The sequence below is a fragment of the Phycodurus eques genome, chromosome 17, assembly GCF_024500275.1.
Source record: "Phycodurus eques isolate BA_2022a chromosome 17, UOR_Pequ_1.1, whole genome shotgun sequence".
NCBI classification, from domain to species: Eukaryota; Metazoa; Chordata; class Actinopteri; order Syngnathiformes; family Syngnathidae; genus Phycodurus; species Phycodurus eques.
This window is the reverse complement of record NC_084541.1, coordinates 12,125,051-12,151,156: the sequence shown is the minus strand read 5'-3', so window position 1 is coordinate 12,151,156 and position 26,106 is coordinate 12,125,051. Positions and strand designations below refer to the sequence as shown.

The following is a 26,106-nucleotide window of genomic DNA, read 5'->3' as shown; positions in this document are numbered from 1 at the left end:
TAAAAACAGAATACAATGATTTGCAAATCATGTTCAACCTATATTTAATTGAATACACTACAATGCTGCCGGTGTATCAAGGATCGATTACATGATTGCTTCAAGCCGAACTTTCTAATATAAATTTATGGCTGGTGTCTTCAGACAAAAGTTAAATGCATGTATATCATGTATTTATACAAATATGATATCATTCATGTTAACACCATCTATTGTCATCTTGTGTTTAAAAAAAGACTTTGTAGATGTTTAAAGATCCTATGGGTGCTTTGTAACGGTCCCCTTCCGCATCCACCCGAGCGAGGAGGAAGTGCTTTGACCTGATTTGCCGAATGCGAAGGTAGTGAGCGCATATACCAGATTGTGCTGCTTGTATCTATACACTAACTCGCTGGCATAGATAGATGAACACATTTGTATTATTTGGAGTAAATAAATTATGATTTTTGGACCAATTAAGTCAAGTTTGGTCATCTCTTGTGGCACACTTGATGATCTCTCACTGCACACTAATGTGCCGTGACACAGTGGCACTATACTGTGTGTACGTGGTGCATGGACACACAGCCAAACAAAAATACCACCTGCCCTACCACCCTGCACCTCCACGACATCACTGAGCAATCAAGTAAGTGCCGCTGATCAGAAAGTAGCGCTGTTAGCTTTCACTTGCAGCTCTGCTTTCCGTGGATGAAGCCACCACCGGCTAATTTAACCAAACCCTTCCTTCTCAACAATCACAACAAACTACATTTTCCATTATATGTCCCCTTTAATACAGTGCGTTGCTGTGCTCGTGCGTATGCGTGACAATCAATGTGCATATTTGTTTTAAAACACAAAGTCTCATTTTCCAGGCTTTTGCATGTGTGCTTCTATGACGTGTCATGACTAGGCACATGTCGTGAGAAGCGCGCGTGCGTGTGTGTTTGTGTGCGTGTTGTGAGAGAGTGTAATGCATGTAGACAAGCCAAGTGTAAGAGGCCTGGCAGACACAACGCCCACATTTCCCCGCAGCTCTGAGCCAGGCTATGCGTGCAGCCGGCCAAGTTCAAACTAAGACCACGTTAGACTCAAACACACGCACGCACACACAGGCAGGTTCATGCGCACGCACACACACAGACACACAAAAGCAGCCATGCAGGCTAATTTATGTCTGCTCCAAAAAGCAAACAAAATAGGAGTAGAAGCGAATAGAGATGTGGATATGTCTTTTTTTGGTTTCATTCTCTGCAATGTTGACCTTTTAACAATGAATTTGACGCGGCAATTAACTTATGGCACTAATGAATCAAATTTGTTTGTGAAATTGTGGCTTTTCATGTTGACCATTGAAGCGCATTCTCGGGTGCACATTGATCTCTATGGGAGGCACGTTTCCTTTTTTTCCTTAAATTGAAATTTAGATTCAAAATTCCATTAAAGGCTCAGCTTGGGCCTTCCTGTATGAAGTTTGAATGTTCTCCCGGGTTCCTCCCACATTCCAAAAGCATGCATGTTAGGCCTGCCGCACACTGCGCGATGCGGTCAAACCAGAAAATGACAGCAGTTGACGACTTACCCCTACAAATTGAGCGATTGGATATATGGACGCCCTGAACAGCGAGCCTGTATGGGCATTTGATGCTGCACATACCGTATCTTGTACTTTATCACATTTATTGAAACCATAAAAAGTTAGATCAATAGTGAAGGAAGAAGCATGTTGCTCAAGAAAGTGGACGTTGGTGAAAATTAAAGTGAGAGTGTGAATATTTTAAAGTGTTCCTATTCATTTGGTGTGTACATTTTGGCCATAAGCTTTGCTTTTTCATCCACAAGCTAGTTAAAAATGATAAATATAGTTAAGTATTGTTGTAAAACACAATATTTGATGCTTTATATACTGTATTTATATGGCTTGGGGGTGGTTAGCTAGCTTGTCAATTAGTCTGAAATGCATTGTGAAGTTCATGGTTGTTTATATATGAAGGAGATGAAGATGAAGGAGGTCATAAAGTGAATTTTATGAATTAATTAATTTCACAGCACACATACAGTTTTGCATACACTGTAACAATGTGTACAGCTTTTTGTGTGGTTAATCCTGTAAACATACTTCTTGTGTTTGTGCACTGTATGAAAAAAACAGAAATAACACTACAAATCTATCAGGGACTTTGAACTTTTACGCAGTATTGTATTGTTTTAAAACGTACCCAAAAATGTTAAAAAGCAATATCTCAGTCTTTGTTAGCTGTTTGTGAAATTCTGTGCTCGTGCGCTGCATTTGCTAACATACTGTGCATCTCCTGGGGGCTAAGCCCCCCATCCATAAAACCTAATCTTTGGCAGTTTTTCTGTTGCTTCATTTTCTTTCCCATTTTGTCTTGCAAGTGCGCATTTTGCCTACTCATATGATTTAACAAAACAAAACAACAACAAGGCTATAGATCCTCAAACAGGCAACCACTGACATCACGATAATAATAGTTCCTTCTTAAGTTGGCTATCTGGGGCGGGCTCACTTGGCATCTTCACCTTTGGTAATTTCATGCGCCAGCTCATTCTGCGTTTTGCAGCTGCCGAGGAGATATCGAGCTGGCAGCGAAGATAAGATGAAAGAACAAACAATACACTGAGGGAGTCCCAAAAATGGAACATCACAAAACCCTCTTAAGTGGTACTTTTTTGTGTACAGTGCTCAAGGAATATACCTTGGGAGCATTGACTATTTGCAGTGGAGGGTTACAAAAAAAGAAGCAGGATTGTCATTACATGGAGGATGGATGAAGGACAACCTTTTAAATGTTACATGTTTCAATGCGGCAGCACGGTGGGCGACTGGTTAGAGCGTCAGCCTCGCAGTTCTGAGGACCCGGGTTCAATCCCCGGCCCCGCCTGTGTGGAGTTTGCATGTTCTCCCCGTGCCTGCGTGGGTTTTCTCCGGGCACTCCAGTTTCCTCCCACATCCCCAAAACATGCATGAATTGGAGACTCTAAATTGCCTGTAGGTGTGAATGTGAGTGCAAATGGTTGTTTGTTTGTATGTGCCCTGCGATTGGCTGGCAACCAGTTCAGGGTGTACCCCGCCTCCTGCCCGATGACAGCTGGGATTGGCTCCAGCACGCCCGCGACCCTAGTGAGGAGAAGCGGCTCAGAAAATGGATGGATGGATGTTTCAATGCTTCAATATGTTGTATGTTATCATCTGCAATAAATCAAATAACCAATTATTGAATGGGATAAATTATTGGGGAAAAAACAGCAAAATTGTCAAATAATCCCCAAGGGCACCATCATTGAAGTACAACCCCCAATGAAGTACAACCCCCAACCCCAATAAAAACAGAATACAATGATTTGCAAATCATGTTCAACCTATATTAAATTGAATACACTACAAAGACAATATATTTAATGTTCAAACTGATCAACTTTATTGTTTTTAGCAAATAATCATTAACTTTGAATTTTATGGCTGTAACACGTTCCGAAAAAGCTGTGACAGGTGGCAAAAAAGACTGAGAAAGTTGAGGAATGCTCATCAAACACCTGTTTGGAACATCCCACAGGTGAACAGGCTAATTGGGAACAGGTGGGTGCCATGATTAGGTATAAAAGGAGCTTCCCCGAATTGGTCAGTCATTCACAAGCAAAGATGGGGCGAAGTGTGTGAGAAAATAGTCGAACAGTTTAAGGACAATGTTGGTCAACGTACAATTACAAGGAATTTAGGGATTTCATCATCTATGGTCCATAATATCATCAAAAGGTTCAGAGAATCTGGAGAAATCACTGCATGTAAGCGGCAAGGCCAAAAACCAACATTGAATGCCCGTGACCTTTGAGCGCTCAGGCGGCACTGCATCAAAAACCAACATCAATGTGTGAAGGATATCATCACATGGGCTCAAGAACACTTCAGAAAAACAATGTCAGTAAATACAGTTCGGCGCTACATCCAGAAGTGCAACTTGAAACTCTACTATGCAAAGCAAAAGCCATTTATCAACAACACCCAGAAACGCCGCCGGCTCCTCTGGGCACGAGCTCATCTAAGATGGACTGATGCAAAGTGGAAAAGTGCTCTGTAGTCCGACGAGTCCACATTTCAAATTGTTTTTGAAAATTGTGGACGTCGTGGCCTCCGGGCCAAAGAGGAAAAGAAGCATCCGGACTGTTATGGACGCAAAGTACAAAAGCCAGCATCTGTGATCGTATGGGGGCTGTGTTAGTGCCAATGGCATGAGTAACTTACACATCTGTGAAGGCACCATTAACGCTGAAAGGTACATACAGGTTTTGGAGAAACATATGCTGCTATCTAAGGAACGTCTTTTTCATAGACGCCCCTGCTTATTTCAGCAAGACAATGCCAAGCCACGTTCTGGTGTTACAACAGCGTGGCTTCGCAGTAAAAGAGTGCGGGTACTAGACTGGCCTGTCTGCAGTCCAGACCTGTTTCCCATTGAAAATGTGTGGCGCATTATGAAGCGTAAAATACGGCAACGGAGACCCCGGACTGCATAACAGCTGAAGCTGTACATTAAGCAAGAATGGGAAAGAATTCCACCTACAAAGCTTCAACAATTAGTGTCCTCAGTTCCCAAACGTTTATTGAATGTTGTTAAAAGAAAAGGTGATGTAAAACAGTGGTAAACGTGACCCTGTCCCAGCTTTTTGGGAACGTGTTGCAGCCATAAAATTCTGTTAATGGTTATTTTCTAAAAACAATAAAGTTTTTCAGTTTGAACATTAAATATCTTGTCTTTGTTGTGTATTCAATTAAATATAGGTTGAACATGATTTGCAAATCATTGTATTGTTTTTATTTATGTTTAACACAACGTCCCAACTTCATTGGAATTGGGGTTGTACATTACAGACATCTTTGAGACTAAGAAATATGAAGCTTTTATTTTTTTTTTACTTGATTCATGAATTTAGTGGATTGTGTTTTTTTCTGCTAATTTTCAGTTCTACATGCTTATAGGTAGGCATGCAGAGTTCATTTTGCACCATTTGTAGTCACCAAATATCTTTTCATATGTCAAGCCAAGCGTCCATCAAAAGTGAACAATATTATGTGTGTCAATGCAGGATTTTACATAATCAGAATCAGAATCATCTTTATTTGTCAAGTATGTCCAAAAACACACAAGGAATTTGTCTCTGGTAGTTGGAGCCGCTCTAGTACGTCAACAGACAGTCAATTGACAGAGAACACTTTGGAGACATAAAGACATTGACAAAAAAACAGTCACTTAGTAATTGTTGTTACATTGGAGCTCATGTAGCAAACCTGGGCTGTCAGTGTGCACTTATAGCTTCAAACTGATTTTAAAGATACCTGTGATGCAATCAAACTCAATTGACTCCACCAGATGATTGTTGTTACTTTTATCATTTTTATATTTAATACAGAGCAACACTTGAACTGTGAAATAGTTTCATATGTACAGTTATTTTTAATTGCACAACATAAAGTATTTCGTTAATAGTGTGTATTTACTCCTGTTTGAAGGAGGCATCTATTTGGGGAGAGGCATTGATTTGGTCTCGTTCTGGCGTTTATTATAGTGGAGGCCACCACATGAGGCCAAAAGGCTCGTCTCAGTCTAACAAAGGCATACTTCCTGGCTTGTTTAACGCAACCCATGTCTTCTGGTCTTCCTTTTCAAGTCTGCAACTATGGTGATAGAATGTACTATGTGTGTCATAGAAGAACATAAAAGACACATAAAAGAACTCCTCTCCACTGTGGCAGCGTGGCTTCCCACACTGATGACACACGTACCTGCACTTACACTTCAGCAGCAAAAGGCTAATTTAGCTTCCAGTACCGGGACCTGGGCATGTTCTCTCATCGGGTCGTCTGTGCTTCACCCACGCCTCATGTCTCTCAGTAGAAGTCTGACATGGAGTGTGCTCTCATTCATAATTTCGACTGCGCAGACAGACACTGCATTAGGTACACCTGCATAATCTCATGACATCCAAGGCAGGAGTTGTAGCATTTAAAACGTGTACTTCTGTTGTTCACCAATGAAGAACATCTGTTTTACAGACTATTTGAACAGTTGTGGGAAGTAATGAAGTACAGTACAAATACTCTATTTAGTGAAGTAGATTTTTCAGGTATCTGTACTTCACTTTAGTACAGTGGTGCCTTGACATACGGGTTTAATTCAATCCGTGACCATGCTCGTGAATAAAAAATCTAAAATCATCCTTCACCATTGAAATAAATGGAAATTCCATTAATCCACTCCAACCCCCCAATAAAAACCTTTTTAAATGTTATTAATAGGAAAAATAGCACTCTATGATATTGTAATTTATTTTTTTTAAAAAACATATCGTAATGACACAATTAAAAATAATGTAGAAAATTCCACAGTTTTCGCCACATTTTTTTGCTTCAATTCAATGGACATTGTGCTGCACCTTCTGGTGTTTTTGCTGTGGCCACATGGGGGCAGTATTATACAGACATGGAGACACAGAAAGAAGAGTTTCACAACTGACTCGGTAAGCTGCAGTAATATCAGTCATTTTTCACAAAGGATAAATAATATATGCCTGTGAGTATTGTTATATTGTCTTTCAACACATCAAACCATTTGTGTTGAAAATATCTGCTGTTATTCGTTAGTCCGTCAATGCCATTTTGCATTGTTTGTTAGCATTAAGATATACTTTCCTAAGGCAAACCTACGTTGTTGTTTTACATACACAACATCTAATTCTCTTTGTTTTATGTTTAGTGTGACAATAAACTTTGTACTTTTAAAATGTTCATAAGTACAGGAGTGGAATCTGTACTCCCAGTCTTTTTTTTGTATCTGTACTTTTACTTAAGTACTGAGTGCTAGTACTTTTGCCAGCACACCTATCCACTGTCATTTCACTTCATATCACCCGCCTATGAATGGAATCAAATAAAAAATAAGCCTGTAGTCATCCATCAGTGTGGAAATTCCAGCTATACAGCAGTGGAAATGCTCACTAGGGTCGCAGGCCTGCTGGAGCCTATCCCAGCTATCGTCAGACGAGAGGTGGGGTACAACCTGAACTGGTCGCCAGCCAATCGCATATACCACAAACTATGATCCCAAAACAGTTTTAACATTTCAAATTTATCTTAAAACATTACCCTTAAAAAAAAGAAGAAAAAAAGACTTACACGTGATTTGATTTTTGAATACACCGGAAGTGCACATGTACATATGGCAAAGAATCTCTGTCACTTCCACTAACAACCCAGGTTAAACTGAGTTCCTCCTTGACATACAAAGCTTGTTTCTCAGTTGCTGTATCATTTCAAAGTACTTCCTTGACACCAATTGACACCTATTTATACCTATTTAGACTGTACTGTGATGCATCTTATGGCATGTTAGGACATTTCAGAATAAGTGAGTTTTTCTGGAAATATCTGGGGATAGGTTCAGCAGAAAAATAATTGATTTTGCGAATAGTGAACTATGAATATGCGGCAGAGTACTGCAATTCACTTTACATTATTTCATCTGGGAAAGGGTTAAGGACTAACTCGGAAGTCAACCAGTGGAAGGAATTGTGTTCAAATTTTCAGGTTCCACTGTATACATTTGTGAATGCCAGAACAAAGAAACTGTTTGGCGTGTGATTACCTGTATTATACACGCCCCACAATTTATGTCTCACAATTTAGTAGCCTGTGCGACATGCGTAACAGTCATTCATACTCAGTATAAGCACAACAACACACACAGTAGACCTCCATGGGTGAAAGACATAAGGTCTTGGCATTTTCAAGTCAGGACATGATGAAAATAGAAAGAGGGCCACGAGCTGGGCAGATTTAGGCTCTTTGAGTCAGTGGTCTGATAACACAGACAGACTGAGTCAGTGGACTGAAAGTAGAAGATGGTGTGTGTGTGTGTGTGTTTGTGTGTGCAGCATACTTTAATGTGGAACAGAACAGAGGGAATTACAGAGGTCACTTTACCAGGTTTTTAGGAGTAGCTGCAGGTAGTCAACACCAGGACTTCAATATGGACCCCAGTACACACACACAAAAGTGATGATCAGAAAGCATAACATTGGGGGGGTTGGAATAATACCAAGAGACTTTTACACATGAATTATTATTATTTTTTAAATAAGTCTTACACTCACTGATAGTGTAGTGGTTAACTCGCCTGACTTTTAGTGCAAGCAAAGTGGGTTCATTTTCCACTCAGTGACAGCGTGAATTTGAGTGTGATTGGTTTTCTGTGTCCCGTGAAGCTGTGATTTATTGGCAACCAATCCAAGGTGTGCTCAGCCTCTTGTTGCAAAGTCAGCTGAAGAAGAAGAAGAATCACCTTTTATTGTCATGAACATGCATGCATGCACACGAAATATGTTCTCTGCATTTAACCCATCACAGTGAACACATACACATGTTAGTGGAACACACTGGAGCAGGGGGCAGCTGAAGCGCCTGGGGAGCATTTCGGGGTATCAGTGTCTTGCTCAAGGACACCACAGCCGTGAGTCCGGGGGATGTTGGCGGATGGTCCAGTCGGGGTCTTGAAACTAGGTCCCCCACGGTGGCAAATAGGCACTAGCTCACATGCAACCCTAATAACAATAAGCACTATAGAAATTAGATGGATGGAGAATTATTTGCTTTGTGTTCATTTGGCTAATACAGTGTGTAGTGTAACCTGTGTGTGTGTGTGTGTGTGTGTATATATACATATATATATATATATATATATATATATATATATATATATATATATATACATATATATATATATATATATATATACATATACATATATATATATATATATATATATATATGTATGTGTGTGTGTGTGTGTGTGTGTGAGACCTCCCTTTAAAAGCTTCTCACACTGTGACATTGTACAGTGGCCAGCCAATAAAAAGCATGCTATCAAAAAGGAAAGGCAGGGGAAATACACTGAGTCCAATCAAAATTAAAGTATTAAGCATTTTTCTTTTGCACAGTACTGTACCTGGAAATACTGCCCTCTTATGGTGATCTAAGATTTTAACTACAGTACTGTATTTTGATTAGTAGATTCATAACGATTATTTAGATTATACATACATACAATTGTCACATCCCCCCATTCGAGTCCTATGTGAGTCCCATGAACACATCACACGTGGACCAAACGTCAATCATCTTAGTTCCGCTGCACGTTGCACACCCGGGTCATACGTCGTGCGTGATGACGTCATATTACCGTGTAGCGCGAGCTGCGTAACATGAAGACACGTTCCAAGTCAGCGTGTTTTCGTGACAGTGGGACTTGAGATGCGAAGATAGTTACGAATTGTGGCCATTCTCGAAATTCTGAGAAAGAAACGTTTGAAAAGCCCGCCACTACTATACTTTTTTTTTTTTTTTTTGCTAGTGTAACCGTACGTACGTTAAAATAAGCTAGCTTACCGGAGAAGTCTCGTTAGAGTGACTTTAGCCCGGTATAAAAGTAGTCCATACTCAAAAAGACGATTACTGAGGGACCGTTACGTAGCCGTCCAAAGTGTTGAAGTACGTATTTATTGTCTGTTGTTATCATTTTACCAACCCCTACAGTATGGTTTGTTTTAATGTTTTTAACCCCGGACTACAACAACGGGAATCCACGTGCCCTTCGTGTATCCTGAAACGTGGTGACTTTTCCTCAAACGACTCAAAAAGACAGTAAAATGGAACAAATGATGTACATTGTACGATGCAATGCTTCTTAGGTTCTTAAACTACTCACAAAAAGTTAGGGCTTTCAGGTATAATTTCAGATTGAACCAAAAAATGCAGTACAACCTTTACAGGTGAACTTTAATTTTAATAATATTTAAGTAATACGAAAGGTAGACAAATACAAAAAAAAAAAAAAAAAAAAACCTCCTGAACCCTCAAAACACTTGTTATAACTACACTATTTATTTATTTATTTTTAAAAATTTTGGGGGCTTTTATTTTATTTTAATTTTTTTTTTTTCTTGCAGGAAGCAAACATGTCCAAAATAGACAAGATGAGCATCCTCGGGGTGCGCAGCTTTGGGATTGAGGACAAAGACAAACAAGTCATCTCGTTCTTCTCTCCCCTCACGGTTCTGGTTGGTCCAAACGGAGCAGGCAAAACGGTACAAGGATTTCCACAGAACCTGTTGGGACACATTTGAGCTGAAATTGATAGTATTTTTTTGTTTTTCAGACCATTATTGAGTGCCTCAAGTATGCCACAGCAGGAGAACTTCCCCCAGGTTCTAAAGGAGGCGCTTTTGTCCATGATCCAAAGGTGTATTGTTATTATTTTACCTTGGGACACTGTTGTAAAGTTTGTGGGTAAAGTTAAACCTGGATGAGTAGAATGACTCAAAACCAGAGGATGTGAACCTGTTTACTATTGGGGGAATCTCAGTTTTTATCAGGGCCAGAGTAAATGCAATAAAAATATATAAATATTTTGTTAAATAACAATTTTACAAATGTTGCATAACCCCATGATATCAACATATCACATTTCATTTGTTAATAGACTTCTAGTGCAAGCCAGATAAATGCTTTTTGGGGCTGTCGGTCCCCTATTCCTACCCTACATTCTAACGTGATCTTTCATCAACATATGTGATGCCAGGATGTTCACGAAACAGACGTGCGAGCGCAGATACGACTTCTGTTCTCTGATGTCAACGGAGAGAAAGTCACCATCCATCGTTCCATGTCCTGCACCCAGAAAGCGAAGAACTACTCATTTAAAAGCTTGGAGCAGGTTATTACCCGGCTAAAGTAAGTTTTAGCCGACTCTTTGTACCGCCATCCGATTTCTGATGTGGTCGCAGCAGAATTTCCCATCCATCCACCCATCCATTAGCTGAGCCGCTTATCCTCACAAGAGTCGCGGGAGCGCTGGAGCCTATCCCAGCTATCATCGGGCAGGAGGCGGGGAAACCCTGAACTGGTTGCCAGTCAATCGCAGGGGACATACAAACAAACAACCATTCACACTCACATTCACACCTACGGGCAAATTAAAGTCTTCAATTAACATGCATGCATGTTTTGGGGATGTGGGAGGAAACTGGAGTGCCCGGAGAAAACCCACGCAGGCACGGGGAGAACATGTAAACACCACACAGGCGGGGCCGGGGATTGAAGCCTGGTCCTCTGAGGCAGACGCTCTAACCAGTCGATCACCGTGCTGCCAGAATTGCCCATTGAGATAAATTTTTTTTGCATAATTTTTTTTCAGATTCCACTGTGCTGCCTCTGTTTTAAGTAAAAATTACACAATTTAATTTTCATACCAGTATAAGCAGAAGTTAACCACTTAAATTAAAACAATATTTACCACTCTCTTAACTTTAATAACAAATGAAGATGGGTAATAATCATTGTGTCCTGTGATTCATTATTTAACACTAAGTATCATACAAATATAAAATGACAACTGCTTATGAAAAGGCCTTTTCACACCGCACTTGCTCACTACAAAAGGTCCGTGTGGCAGCTTGCAAGGATGACGGCACGCCGGTGCGACCAATTCCGACCATGCCCAAATTTGAAAGTGCTGACGTACAATTCCAATGAAGTTGGGATGTTGTGTTAAACATAAATAAAAACAGAATACAATGATTTGCCAATCATGTTCAACCTATATTTAATTGAATACACTACAAAGACAAGATATTTAATGTTCAAACTGAAAAACTTTATTGTTTTTAGCAAATCATCATTAACAGAATTTTATGGCTGCAACACGTTCCAAAAAAGCTGCGTTCCAAAAATTCTTGCTTGATGTACAGCTGTTCAACAGTTCGCGGTCTCCGTTGTCGTATTTTACGCTTCATAATGCGCCACACATTTTCAATGGGAGACAGGTCTGGACTGCAGACAGGCCAGTCTAGTACCCGCACTCTTTTACTACGAAGCCACGCTGTTGTAACACCAGAATGTGGCTTGGCATTGTCTTGCTGAAATAAACAGTGGCGGCTATGAAAAAGATGTTCCTTGGATAGCAGCATATGTTTCTCCAAAACCTGTATGTACCTTTCAGCGTTAAAGATGCCTTCACAGATGTGTAAGTTACCTATTCCCATTGGCGTGTATGATTAACACAACGTCCCAACTTCATTGGAATTGGGGTTGTAGTAGAGGAAGGTCAGGAGGCTTTCCCCGCTGACTAGACCGCAACTCAGCAATATGTATTTGTCCTTGTTGCAAAAAAAATGCCCTGGCTCTGCTTATTTGAAGTAGGAGAAGGGGACGCATCAGCAAAAAAAAAAAAAAAAAAAAAAAAGGGATTGGGTGCATCCCATACTAATTTCACGGCAGGATCTCGGAATTTTAGCTCGTTCGTACAGCTACAATATCACAAACAGCGGTTTGAGGTGTATAAAGGAGGACATTGGTACTTAATGTAATCCAACAATCAGCAATCCTTTCATTTTTCTGTTGTTCCAAAGCTCAAGATAGTGGGACACCGCACCTTGCCGTTGGCCGAATTCGTTCTCAGAAATCACTCCGCCAGCCCCTCTCCTATCGGAGGCACTTTCTGACAATGGCAATGAATGGGAAAGTTGACGGCGTGCTGCACGTTGCCAAGTGCGGTGTGAAAAGGCCTTAAAGGTCCCGTATTTTGTCAAACCAACTTCTTCGAGGATTTGGTATGTAATATTGTCTCTATGGTGCCTCAGTAAACGTGAAATATTAATTAAAATCATCCAGGCATTCATTAGTTCTGCAGAGAGGCCTAAAATCAGGTTATTCGAATTTCTCGGGCTCAGCTACGTCACTAGCGAAGATCTCTGCCTACCTCTCCGTCCCGTAGCCAGCGCTGTAACCATAAAAATGTGTGCTCTCACAAGTGGGTCTTCTACATGGAGGCAACCAGTCAGAGAAAAGGGGGCGGTCTTAACCAAATATGGACAAAACAGATACAAAACTGGGTCAAACAGAAGTAGCTGTCAGAGAGGGTTTTTTCCTGGTTCATGTTACAGTCACACTATGGAGGTCTAAATAGCCGAAATATGGGACCTTTAATGCTAAATCTGTTCTTCTTCAAATGAAACAAAGTTTTTTTTAAAAACAATTTTTATGGTCTCTCAATAGTGCAGATTTTCACCTTTTGATTGTGGGTCTGGAGCGTATCCCTCATGATAAACAGGGTTTGCTGTATTGGAAATACAAAATGCTCATGTTCTCTTTATGTATTCATCCAGGGATGGCGAGAAGGTGAGCTTGTCATCCAAGTGTGGCGAGTTGGACCGTGAGATGATATCCGCACTCGGCGTGTCCAAGCCCGTGTTGAATCACGTCATATTCTGCCACCAAGAGGATTCCAACTGGCCACTTAGTGAGGGCAAGGCGCTCAAAGAAAAGTTTGATTCCATCTTCGCTGCAACCAAGTAAAGCCAAATCATTTGCATTTTTTTCTTCCCCTCTCAGTAAATGTGTATCTGATGTTCTTATTGCCTTTAGGTATATCAAAGCTCTGGACACAATGCGTCAGTTGCGTCTCAAGCAGAACAACACCGTGAGAGAGTGTCAGGTGGAGTTGCGCTTCTTGAAGCAGAACAAAGAAAAAGCCCAGCAAATTAGAGAGATTGTTGCCAACAAGGAGGCTCAGCTGATGGCCTCCAAGGACAGTATCCATCTGATTGAAAGCCAGATAAATCCACTGGAGGTGTGTGCAGTGTGCGTTGGATATCGAAGTGATAAAATGCCATGTAAATACAACCCCAATTCCAATGAAGTTGGGATGTTGTGTTAAACATAAATAAAAACAGAATACAATTATTTGAAAATCATGTTCAACCTATATTTAAGTGAATACACTACAAAGATATTTAATGTTCAAACTGATAAACTTTATTGTTTTGAGCAAATAAAAATAAAACAAATAATCCATTAATTTATAATTTTATGGCTGCAACACGTTCCAAAAAAGCTGGGACAGGGTCATGTTTACCACTGTGTTACATCACCTTTTCTTTTAAAAACATTCAATAAACGTTTGGGAATTGAGGACACTAATGGTCGAAGCTTTATAGGTGGAATTCGTTCCCATTCTTGCTTGATGTACAGCTTCAGCTGTTCAACAGTCCGGGGTCTCCGTGGTCGTAGTTAACACTTCATAATGCGCATCCATTTTCAATGGGAGACAGGTCTGGACTGCAGGCAGGCCAATCTAGTAGCCGGACTCTTTTACTACGAAGCCACGCTGTTTTAACACGTGCAGAATGTGGTTTGGCATTGTCTTGCTGAAATAAGCAGGGGCGTCCATGAAAAAGACATTGCTCGTATGGCAGCATATGTTTCTCCAAAACCTGTATGTACCTTTCAGCATTAATGGTGCCTTCACAGATGTGTAAGTTACCAATGCCATTGGCAATAAAACACAGCCCCATACCATCACAGATGCTGGCTTTTGAACTTTACGTCCATAACAGTCCGGATGGTTCTTTTCCCCTTTGGCCCGGAGGACACGACATCCACAATTTCCAAAAACAATTTGAACTGTGGACTCGTCGGACCACAGGGCACTTTTCTACTTTGCATCAGTCCATCTGAGATGAGCTCAGGCCCAGAGAAGCCGGCGGTTTTTCTGGGTGTTGTTGATAAATGGCTTTTGCTTTGCATAGTAGAGTTTTAAGTTGAACTTCCGGATGTAGCGCCGAACTGTATTTACTGACATTGGTTTTCTGAAGTGTTCCTGAGCACATGTGGTGATATCCTTTACACATTGATGTCAGTTTTTGATACAGTGCCGCCTGAGGGATCGAAGGTCATGGGCATTCAATGTTGGTTTTCGGCCTTGCCGCTTACATGCAGTGATTTCTCCAGATTCGCTGAACCTTTTGATGATATTATGTACCGTAGATGATGAAATCCCTAAATTCCTTGCAATTGTACGTTGAAGAACATTGTCCTTAAACTGTGTGACTATTGTCTCACGCACTTGTTCACAAAGAGGTGAACGTCACCCCATCTTTGCTTGTGAGCAATTCCGGGAAGCTCCCATTATACCCAATCATGGCAACCACCTGTTCCCAATTAGCCTGTTCACCTGTGGGATGTTCCAAACAGGTGTTTGATGAGCCTTCCTCAACTTTCTCAGTCTTTTTTGTGTTGCAGCCATAAAATTCTAAGTTCATGATTATTTGCTAAAACAATCAAGTTTATCAGTTTGAACATTAAATATCTTGTCTTCGTAGTGTATTCAATTAAATATAGGTTGAACATGATTTGCATATCATTGTATTCTGTTTTTATTTATGTTTAACACAACGTCCCAACTTAATTGGAATTGGGGTTGTAAATATGTTTTTTGTTTGTTTGTTTTTGTATTGTCAGAATCTGCTGGCAGACATTGACTTAAAACTGGGAAAAGTAATGAAGCTGGACAATGATATTAAAGCTTTGGACAGCAGGAAGAAACAGATGGAAGAAGACAACAAGGAGCTGGAGGAAACAATGGAACAGGTGCAAAATACAGATTGTTAATAAATACATAAAATGTACACACATCTGACACTTCACCCGTCATTCAGAAAATGTATAACAATTCTAAATACTCCAGAGCCGCATCAACCCAGTAATATGTGTTGGCTTCCAGGTGTTCCAGGGTTCGACTGAGCAGCTGCAGGAGCTGTACCAGAACCACCAGAAAACAGTGAGGGAGAAGGAACGCAGGCTGACCGACTGCCAGAAGGAGCTGGAGCGAGCTGGCAGGGAGTGTCAGAGACTCAACAGGGTCAAGGCTGATCTCTTGGTGGAACAAGGTACACAGTCACATCAATTTACGAACGTGTTTAATTTTAGTGCATAGAAAGAAAATCACAGTGGTTTTGCTCGTGAACAGAAGAGTGAACAAACATTTGTCCCAGATAAAAATCCATATGCTCTCTTCTTCCCAGGACGTTTACAGCTGGAGGCTGACCGCCACACACAAAACATCAAAAACCGTGACACTCAGGTGATAGCAAATCATTTTATTTTCATTTTCTTTAAAGGAACCGCATACAGTAATTGTTCCTACCAGTTAAAATGGCCTTTAATAAAGAATAACAATGACAGTGTTTGACAACTGACTTACCTTTTCGTTGTTACAGGTCCGTTTATTGTCGTCCCAACTGGAGATGGAGGGCTACGACCGACCGCCTTTCACGACTCTTCAGCTTGAGAGCTTTCATCGTCACCTCACACAGAGACTGGAGCAGGAAAAAGCCACAGTCGCTCAGGTTATGGTAAGAAAACGTAATACCACTCAGGCCAGTTGATTGTTGGATTACATTGAGTACCAATGTCCTTCTTTCGTTCCTTGAACCAGGTGGACTTGCAGGAAAAGGAGGAGCAGAAACAACAGTCAATTGATGAGATCAGGGACAAGAAGACGGGCCTGGAGAGGACAGTGGAGCTGAAAAGAGACCTGCAGGGAAAGAAGCAGCAAGAGCTCCGGATTGTCCGCACTGAGCTGCAGAGGCTTGAAGGTTCGTCCGGCAGAATGCAGGAGCTGGAAAATGATCTGGCCAAAGCGGTGAGCTTGTTGATGTTTCCTCAGCTGGCGCAAAAAAAAAAAAAAAAAAACACGAAACAGGCATTCTAGCTAATTTGTTGTTTTTAGGAGCGTGAGCTGCAGAGAGCCCTGCAGATGTCCAATGTAGAGGAGCTGAAGGTCGAGGTTGTGGAGCTCCAGAGAGAAAAGGCAGAGCTCGACCGCACACAAAGACAGCTGGACCAAGAGATGGGACTGCTCAACATACACACGACTGCACGCACACAGATGGACATGCTGACAAAGGACAAGGTAACATTTTCATGCTTGCGTGGGCTCTTCCTCATATGCAGTTGTCTGTTGTTTCCCCTCCTAATGTTCCTGTTCTTGGTGATGTAGAAAGAAAAAGAGGAGCAGGTACGCAAGATCAAATCGCGTCACAGTGACGATCTGGTGTCACTGCTGGGCCACTTCCCCAACAAAAGAGAGCTGGAGGACTGGCTCTACGCTAAGTCAAAGGAAATACACAGCACCAGGGACAAACTGGCCAAACTCAAGTGTGTTGTCTAATAATAGCAGCTTCCAATATGCATTGGAACCTCCATAGTCGAATGCCCTCTAAGCTCTATAATTTGGACTTCAGCCATAATTTCACATCACATCACTAACTGAGCATTTGCATTAACTTTTAATTGGCTTTTTGGCCCCCAGCACCACCCTGCTCCCCAAGAGGGCCGCCCTACTACACACTGCACTAATTCCAGCAATACCTGTTAAAAGAAAAAAAAAAAAGGCTGATAGTATCTCTCTGCAAAAACCTCCCTGTTCCTTCTCCATCAGGTGTCTATCAGGCATTGTCAATGCAAGAGTAATTTTTGGGGGGGGTTACTTTTACAGTACATATCTTTATATACTTGATTAGCAGTTTACTCATTCACTCCCAACCCTCCCAGTTAAAATGGGTATTTGACGTCTGTAGCCGTCATTCGCAGTGAATGAATGATAAAATGTTATTTAAACCTTTGCCTGTTAATGAAGGTTTGATTGTTACAGACTGTTTGAGTCTAGAACAAATGAATTAATTTTACTTTATTTTCTGTGTTTTAAAATAAGAACGACTTGGAAGTCAACCAGCATTACAGAACTGATTCTATTCCACTTTGGAGGTTCCACTATAATATGTTTTTGCCCTTTTATTGAACCTTTCTTTGTCATGACGACCTTTTGTGATTTCATGTCTCTCAGTAAGGACTTAGCGTCCAGCGAGCAGAATAAGAGCCACATTGCTGCTGAGCTACGTAAAAAGGAGCAGCAGTTGACAAATGACGAAGAAAAGTTCTTCATTGTGTGCGGAAGTCAAGATCTGGAGCAGGACCTTGGCAAAGTAAAGGAGGACCTAGAAAAAATCTCCAAACAAAGAGGTTGGCGTTTCCATAAATTTATGCAGTGCAATTGCAGAGAGTTAAATTAGTTGTCTATTTTTCTTGCTTTTATTTTTTCTAGCCATGCTCGCTGGAGCCACTGCAGTCTACACCCAGTTCATTAGCCAGCTGACTGAGGAGAGGGAGCCCTGCTGCCCCGTCTGCCAGCGGACATTCCCGTCCGAGGCTGACCTGCAGGAGGTCATCAGCGACATGCAGTCCAAACTGCGCCTGGTTCCAGATAAGCTGAAAAACACAGAGCAGGACCTGAAGAGGAAGGAGAAAAGGCGAGATGAGATGATGACTCTAAAACCAGTCAGGTATAACAACTCAACTCTAATACAGGGGGTCATTGGTTTACAGTGAAGTTACGATCCACCGTAACCCCAATTTGTATTAATTGTGGTCTATCACTAACCTATGCTCACGCAGTAATAAACTCTTAATTACAGTAAATATTTGTATGAAAAGGACGTAAATATAAAACAATCAAATAAAAAAAAAAAATAATACATGCGTCAAACGTGTTGTTACGCAACGTGCTACTTATAACCTTGTAATGAAAAGTTATATGTCGGGACTGTCGTAAACCTAGGACAGATAATATACACAAGGATTGCTTTTAAGCTGCCAAATGTTACGGAACGTCAGTATTTTGTTACGGAAATCACTCAACGCTGACTCGTTAAGGCCATAAAAGTGATTGTTCCGGCTATTGGGGGAGAACAAAATCCAGCGTCCGACATTAACGGGAAGTACGGATCTGTGTCCGGCCACCGTGACAAAAAGAGAGAGGAAAAAAAGCTACTTGGGGGTGCGCTATTTTATTGTGTGAATAATTTACGGCCCCACAAAACGAACCGGAAATCAATTAATATGTCACTGGAGACGTCTTATAAGAACAGGGTCAGGTTAAAAGTATCCATCCATCCATTTTCTGAGCCGCTTTTCCTCACTAGGGTCGCGGGCGTGCTGGAGCCAATCCCAGCTGTCATCGGGCAGGAGGCGGGGTACACCATGAACTGGTTGCCAGACAATCGCAGGGCACATAGAAACAAACAACCATTCGCACTCACAGTCATGCCTACGGACAATTTAGAGTCTCCAATTAATGCATGTTTTTGGGATGTGGGAGGAAACCGGAGTGCCCGGAGAAAACCCACGCTGACACGGGGAGAACATGCAAACTCCACACAGGCGGGGCCGGGGATTGAACCCGGGTCCTCAGAACTTTGAGGCTGACGCTCTAACCAGTCGTCCACCGTGCCGCCATGTTAAAAGTATTTTATCATTAATAATAATAAATATTTGCAATACAAGATAACCTTTATTAGTCCCACAATGGGGAAATTGCCATCATTTCAGTTGCAATAGTGGATATTGGAAATATAAATATATAATATTAATAGCATGCTAGAAAAAACATCTATACAAGTACATTCACAAAATAGAAATCTGAACTATTGTCCATGCATAAACTATCCAATTCAATCTATCAGCAATGTTATTTGTTTATTTGAAAAACAGTGCTGAGTTTTAATGTTGACATTTGAGATCTGATTTAATAGACTTTTTCTTTTCTTTTTTTTTTAAACCAAGGTTCAAAACAATATTAGTAAAGCCGAATTTTGACAATAGCACATCGAAATCTCATATACTTTGATTCAGGCTGCAACTGCGTCCGCCATTACAAGGTTGAGGCAATAAAAATAAATACAAATATTAAAGCCATAATTTATTAACAATTACGATTATAGAGTCATGATTATGTTGTAAAATTGAACAGTATGCAGAATTATTTGTATTACGTAATATACTGCAATAACTGTCCCACTGTAATGTTCTTGACAAAATGTGGAAAATATGGAAATTCAGACAAATTTGGACAAATTGTTCTGGAATAAAATGTTTATAGGTTGGCAGCTCTGGTATTTAGACAGCTTTTCTGTGGTTATCATGCTTTTTGTCTTTACCATCGCTTTTACAAACTTTACAAATCAGTAGTTCCTCAGAAGGTAGGGTATATGTATGTAATAATGTATATTGTGTCAGATTACACAAAAACATTTTGCCTGTCCCCGCAGGCAGTCCATTGTGCAGTTACAAGAGAAGGAGTTACCCGAGCTGAGAAATCGGTTGCAGAGTGTGAACAGAGAAATTGAGAGGCTGAAAAGTGATGTAGAGGAGCAGGAGACTCTGCTTGCGATGCTGATGTCTGAGGAGGAAACAGCCAAAGCTTGTCAGCAGGACATTGCCCTCATGGACAGATTCCTGGTACTATTCTCCTGTTTGCTTCTAGGATCAAATCAAGAGACTTCTTCATCTTTACATAAAAAGTGACTTTATTTGACAAGTCAGAATTGTTGTTTTTTCTAGATGGACCTAAAGGAAGTGGAGAGGAAAATAGCTCAGAATGGAGCCAAACTCCAGGGAGTAGACCTGACCAGAACCATTCAGCAAGTCAGTCAGGAGAAGCAGGAGACTCAACTCAAGTTAGACACCGGTGAGATGATTTCCGCTAGCTCAGTGTTTTCAAATCTTAATTGAGCCAAGGGCAATATTTTACAAATCTCAAACAAAAATGGCACAAACCTTTATGAAATAAGTATGATCTCGCTCAGTTTACCACAAATGTACTTACACTGAGTGAAATTTGATAATTTCATCTAACACACCGGATTATCTCTCATGGCACACTGTGCTACCGCACAATGGTTAGGAATCACTGCCTAGCTATGAAACATATCCACCAATGTATGAAATTTGTTGGTCCATTGTACACTTTCACACTCATTCGCTAGATGGAATCATGGAATGATGAAATGGTTGCACTGAACGTCTTTACATTGGGTCCCTTTCAGCATGCAGTAAGATGGAACTGAAACGTAAGTTGATCCAAGACCAGCAGGATCAGATACAGATGCTGAAGAGTTGTGTGAACGAGACCAAAGCAGAGAAACTCCAGCTGAGCAGCGACATGCAGAAGCAGCAGCAGCTAGAGGAGCAGTGTGTTGATTTCACCACGGAGATTCAGACCTTAACAAGGGACATCCGGGTACATTCATTGTTTTTTCGCATTTGTCCTGTCTTTCATTTTTAAACGGAATGCCAGCTTTGCAGAAAAATAATTATAAATGCCCATGTTCTCGCCACAACCAGGAGGCAAAGGAACAGCTGTCTCCGTTGTCCGCCACCCTAGATAAGATGCAGCAGGAGAAACAGGAACTGATGGAACGTAAAAGGCAAAAACAGGAGGAAGGACAGGAGAAGGTGGACGCATGTTAATGTTCACTCACAAGTCAAACCCAGCTGAAAAGCTATTTTTCCTCTCTGTGTGCAATTATGTTAATGGTTCTTCATGGTTTGTCAACGATAGATCAACGCTATCAAAGAGAAAGTAAAGACCATCACCATCTTGGAAAGAGACATCTGCAAGTATCTTGAAGAGGGCAAAGATGAATATAAGGAGGTAAGTTATTTAATGCGATCACACTGACCCTGAGCAAGTTCAATGAGTGTCCAATAAAGGGTTAAATGTTGAATCCCGTGAAGTGACATATGGTCCAAAAACTCAAGAAACTTAAAATTTTTTGTATTAGGATTGTGCAAACCTATGATGTGTTGTTGCAGCAAAAAGAGTCTGAGCTTCAGGATACTAACACCCAGCTCCACGAGGCTGAACGACACAAAGAGAAGATCAGCAAAGAGATGGGAAACATCCGGCAGGACATTGACACTCAAAAGGTAATGTAATCCACACCAATGTGGTTGTGCAATAGAGTTGTGTTTACCAACCTGAATTGAGCCAAGGCACCTATTTACATATTTTGTTTAACATATTCATATCATACATTAGAAAAATCTCATAACACGCACACGCCACCAAACCAAAAGGTCACAAAAATTATATATACTGAAATGATGATGATCTTGTCTCACTTTACTCCTAAATTTACTTTGTGTGAAATGTTTGCTTCTTTAATTAAACACAACTTAATTCTGTTCTATGAATGGGAACAGGGGGATACACAGGTTAGTTTTACCTTTTGCCATCTAGTGGAAGCGTATTGTTCTGCCTGTCACAATATGTCGCTGGCACCGATGAACAACAGTTTTAGTAAATAATTTTATTGAAAACAAAATTAGGGTGGGGAAAGGTGAATTTGGGTAATTTCCCACAGCACACCAGGGGCCTCATGTAAAAAGACTTGCGTGGATTTCCTACTGAAACATGGCGTACGCTCAAATCCAGAAAACGTACGCATAAAAATATCCAGATGTATGAATCTGTGTGTACGTATGAATCCAAGCACATTTTCTTCGTACATCCCAATCAACGTGGAAATAAGCGCACATGCTGGAGTAGCCGACTCCTCCCTGTTCACGCCCACATTTAAATATGCAAATCATATTTAAATGATGCCTGCACCTGAGATCCTGATTATCTGCATGATCAGAAAAAAGGATAATGAGCAAGGTAATAAAGAAAAATAAATTTTCTGAATGTAAAGTTGCTGAATGAAGTGGAGGTGCGCAAGAAAATCGTCTTTGGCACGCTGTCCTCTGGCGTTAACAACTCGCGAAGGAGGAGTGAATGGGACAGCGCGTGTGCCGCTGTCAATGCTGTGGGGTCAGAACAACCCACACGCTGAACTAAAAAAGTAGTGGGAAGACATTAAGGTGGATGTGAAACGGAGGACAGCTGCCCAACGCCGCGGAGGTCCTCACCCCGTTTGAGGAGAGAGTTGCTGCAATCATGGGTGACACTACTCTTTCGGGTGGTGGGAGCACATGTGGCTGACTCTAATCACCCCACAAGGTTATTACCATGTATTTTTATAACTCATAACAAATGTGTTCATACAGTAACCTACACTCAGCCCTGTGAGATAAAGGTTCATGCGTAAATGTTGTATGAAAGGTATTTGTTATAAATCATTTGAATTCAAATAGAAGTACATCAGCATATCAAAGAGGATATCAAAAACTGTGACTCCTGTTTGAATACTCAATTTATTATTACTACTCAGGAGAGAACACGCAGACTGAAAAAAAATGGTTTATTTTCTTAGGAGAATAGGGGTAAATTATGTCATTTCAACACATTTTAATCATGTGCAACCGATGTACATGTTCAAATTAAGGAAGTTCTAAGGACTCTTTTTATGTGCAGTCGCAGCCACGCGCTACATGTTAGGTGGATTCGTCCGCTGTCCCTGTCGTCTCCTCCGGCATCTGATATAATTACGCTCCAACAACTGGCTGCTGCTGCACCCATGCAGACTGATAAAAAGAGTCCTTTGAATTTACTTAATTTGAACGTACATTGGTTGCACGTGATTAAAATGTGTTAAAATGACATAATTTACCCCTCTTCTCCTAAAAAAATATATAATTTTAACACATTTTAACCATGTGCAACCGATATACGTTCCAATGAAGTAAATTCAAAGAACTCTTTTTATCAGTCTGCATGGGTGCAGCAGCATTCAAAGGACTTTTTTTTTCCATCCTTGAGCCGTCACTTTGTCGTGGTGGTGGGGTTTGTGTGTCCCAGTGATCCTAGGAGTTAAGTTGTCTGGGGCTTTATGCCCCTGGCAGGGTCACCCATGACAAACAGGTCCTAGGTGAGGAACCAGACAAGGCACGGCTCAATGACCCCTAATGATGACGACAAACAATGGACTTTGTTTTCCCTTGCCCGGATCCGGGTCACCAGGGCACCCCACTGGAGCCAGGCCTGGTGGTGGGGCTCGAAGCCGATCACAGCCCGAAAGGGTAACGTGGGTCCACCTTCCCATGGGCTCACCAACTGTGGGAGGGGCCATAGGGGTCGGGTGCAGTGTGAGCTGGGCGGTGGCCGAAGGCGGGGACCTTGGCGGTCCGATCCCCGGCTACAGAAGCTGGCTCTAGGGACGTGGAATGTCACCTCTCTGGCAGGGAAGGAGCCCGAGCTGGTGTGTGAGGTCGAGAAGTTCCGAAAAGATATAGTCGGACTCGCCTCCACACACAGCTTGGGCTCTGGTACCAGTCCTCTCGAGAGGGGTTGGACTCTCTTCCACTCTGGAGTTGCCCACGGTGAGAGGCGCCGAGCAGGTGTGGGTATACTTATTGCCCCCCGGCTTGGTGCCTGTACGTTGGTTCACCCCAGTGAACGAGAGGGTAGCCTCCCTCCGCCTTCGGGTGGGGGGACGGGTCCTGACTGTTGTTTTTGGAGTCCTTGGAGGGGGTGCTGGAGAGCGCTCCCGCTGGGGACTCCATCGTCCTGCCGGGGGACTTCAATGCTCACGTGGGCAATGACAGTGAGACCTGGAAGGGCGTGATTGGGAGGAACGGCCCCCCCGATCAGAACCCGAGCGGTGTTTTGTTATTTGACTTCTGTGCTCGTCACGGATTGTCCATAACGAACACCATGTTCAAGCATAAGGGTGTCCATACGTGCACTTGGCACCAGGACACCCTAGGTCGCAGTTCGATGATCGACTTTGTGGTCGTGTCATCAGACTTGCGGCCGCATGCCTTGGACACTCGGGTGAAGAGCGGGGCGAGCTGTCAACTGATCACCACCTGGTGGTGAGTTGGCTCCGATGGTGGGGGAAGATGCCAGTCCGGCGTGGCAGACCCAAACGTATTGTGAGGGTCTGCTGGGAACGTCTGGCAGAATCCCCTGTCAGAAGGAGTTTCAACTCCCACCTCCGACAGAACTTTGCTCATGTTCCGGGGGAGGCGGGGGACATCGAGTCTGAGTGGACCATGTTCCGGGCCTCTATTGCTGAGGCGGCCGACCGGAGCTGTGGCCGTAAGGTGGTCGGTGTCTGTCGTGGCGGCAATCCCCGAACCCGTTGGTGGACACCAACGGTGAGGGATGCCGTTAAACTGAAGAAGGAGTCCTATCGGGCCTTTTTGGCCTGTGGGACTCCTGAGGCAGCTAATGGGTACCGGCTGGCCAAGCGAAATGCAGCTTTGGTGGTCGCTGAAGCAAAAACCCGGGTATGGGAGGAGTTCGGTAAGGCCATGGAGAAAGACTTCCGGACGGCTTCGAGGAAATTCTGGTCCACCATCGGGCGTCTCAGGAAAGGAAAGAAGTGCACCACCAACACTGTGTATAGTGGAGATGGGGCGCTGCTGACCTCGACTCGGGACGTTGTGAGTCGGTGGGGAAAATACTTCGAAGACCTCCTCAATTCCACCGACACGCCTTCCCATGAGGAAGCAGAGTGTGGGTTCTCTGAGGCGGGCTCTCCTATCTCTGGGTTTGAGGTCACCGAGGTAGTTAAAAAGCTCCTCGGTGGCAGGGCCCCGGGGGTGGATGAGATTCTCCCGGAGTTCCTTAAGGCTCTGGATATTGTGGGGCTGTCCTGGTTGACACGCCTTTGCAACATCGCGTGGACATTGGGGACAGTGCCTCTGGATTGGCAGACTGGGGTGGTGGTCCCCCTTCTTGGATGTGTTCCAACTACAGGGGGATCACACTCCTCAGCACCCCTTGTAAGGTCTATTCAGGGGTGCTGGAGAGGAGGGTCCGTCGGGAAGTCGAATCTCAGATTCAGGAGGATCAGTGTGGTTTCCTCCTAGCCGTGGAACAGTGAACCAGCTCTACACTCTCGGCAGGGTCCTCAAGGGAGCATGGGAGTTCGCCCAACCAGTCTACATGTGTTTTGTGGACTTGGAGAATGCGTTTGACCGTGTCCCTCTGGGAGTCCTGTGGAGGGTGCTTCAGGAGTATGGGGTACCGTACCCCCTGATACGGGTTGTTCGATCCCTGTACGACCGGAGTCAGAGTTTGGTCCGCATATCCGGCAGTAAGTCGGAGTCGTTCCCGGTGAGGGTTGGACTCCGCTAAGGCTGCCCTTTGTCACCGATTCTGTTAATAACTTTTATGGACAGAATTGTCCTCACAAATGTCAGTGGTTCATTAAATACACTGGTTAAGAAATGAATTCCGAGTCCTTGCCTCAATTACATTGTTGAAATTGAATGCCATCCATCCATCCCTTTTCTGAGCCGCTTCTCCTCACTAGGGTCGCGGGCGTGCTGGAGCCTATCCCAGCTGTCAACGGGCAGGAGGCGGGGTACACCCTGAACTGGTTGCCAGCCGATCGCAGGGCACACACAAACAAACAACCATTAGTGCGGGCAATTTTAGAGTCTCCAATTAATGCATGTTTTTTGGGATGTGGGAGGAAACCGGAGTG

At 42.5% G+C, this 26,106-nt stretch overlaps 1 protein-coding gene across 4 annotated transcripts in view; it reads left to right on the top strand.

The window, feature by feature from the left end:
- Window positions 1-558: 558 nt before the first annotated feature.
- rad50 (RAD50 homolog, double strand break repair protein) overlaps window positions 559-26,106 on the top strand; it is a 29,981-nt gene continuing 4,433 nt past the window's right edge. For 3 of the 4 annotated variants that reach the window (XM_061703106.1, XM_061703109.1, XM_061703108.1), the window contains exons 1-21: window positions 9,261-9,541; window positions 10,000-10,137; window positions 10,209-10,292; window positions 10,632-10,783; window positions 13,216-13,401; window positions 13,475-13,679; window positions 15,350-15,478; window positions 15,612-15,777; window positions 15,913-15,971; window positions 16,108-16,242; window positions 16,326-16,532; window positions 16,620-16,802; window positions 16,890-17,047; window positions 17,736-17,911; window positions 17,994-18,231; window positions 19,996-20,185; window positions 20,288-20,414; window positions 20,773-20,966; window positions 21,071-21,181; window positions 21,288-21,380; window positions 21,542-21,655. In XM_061703106.1, the coding sequence (XP_061559090.1) occupies window positions 10,009-10,137; window positions 10,209-10,292; window positions 10,632-10,783; window positions 13,216-13,401; window positions 13,475-13,679; window positions 15,350-15,478; window positions 15,612-15,777; window positions 15,913-15,971; window positions 16,108-16,242; window positions 16,326-16,532; window positions 16,620-16,802; window positions 16,890-17,047; window positions 17,736-17,911; window positions 17,994-18,231; window positions 19,996-20,185; window positions 20,288-20,414; window positions 20,773-20,966; window positions 21,071-21,181; window positions 21,288-21,380; window positions 21,542-21,655 (3,036 nt within the window). In that variant the 5' untranslated portion in view covers window positions 9,261-9,541; window positions 10,000-10,008. Of the gene's footprint in view, window positions 629-9,260; window positions 9,542-9,999; window positions 10,138-10,208; window positions 10,293-10,631; window positions 10,784-13,215; window positions 13,402-13,474; window positions 13,680-15,349; window positions 15,479-15,611; window positions 15,778-15,912; window positions 15,972-16,107; window positions 16,243-16,325; window positions 16,533-16,619; window positions 16,803-16,889; window positions 17,048-17,735; window positions 17,912-17,993; window positions 18,232-19,995; window positions 20,186-20,287; window positions 20,415-20,772; window positions 20,967-21,070; window positions 21,182-21,287; window positions 21,381-21,541; window positions 21,656-26,106 lie in introns of those variants that run through there. The other variant, XM_061703107.1, reaches the window with a different exon arrangement.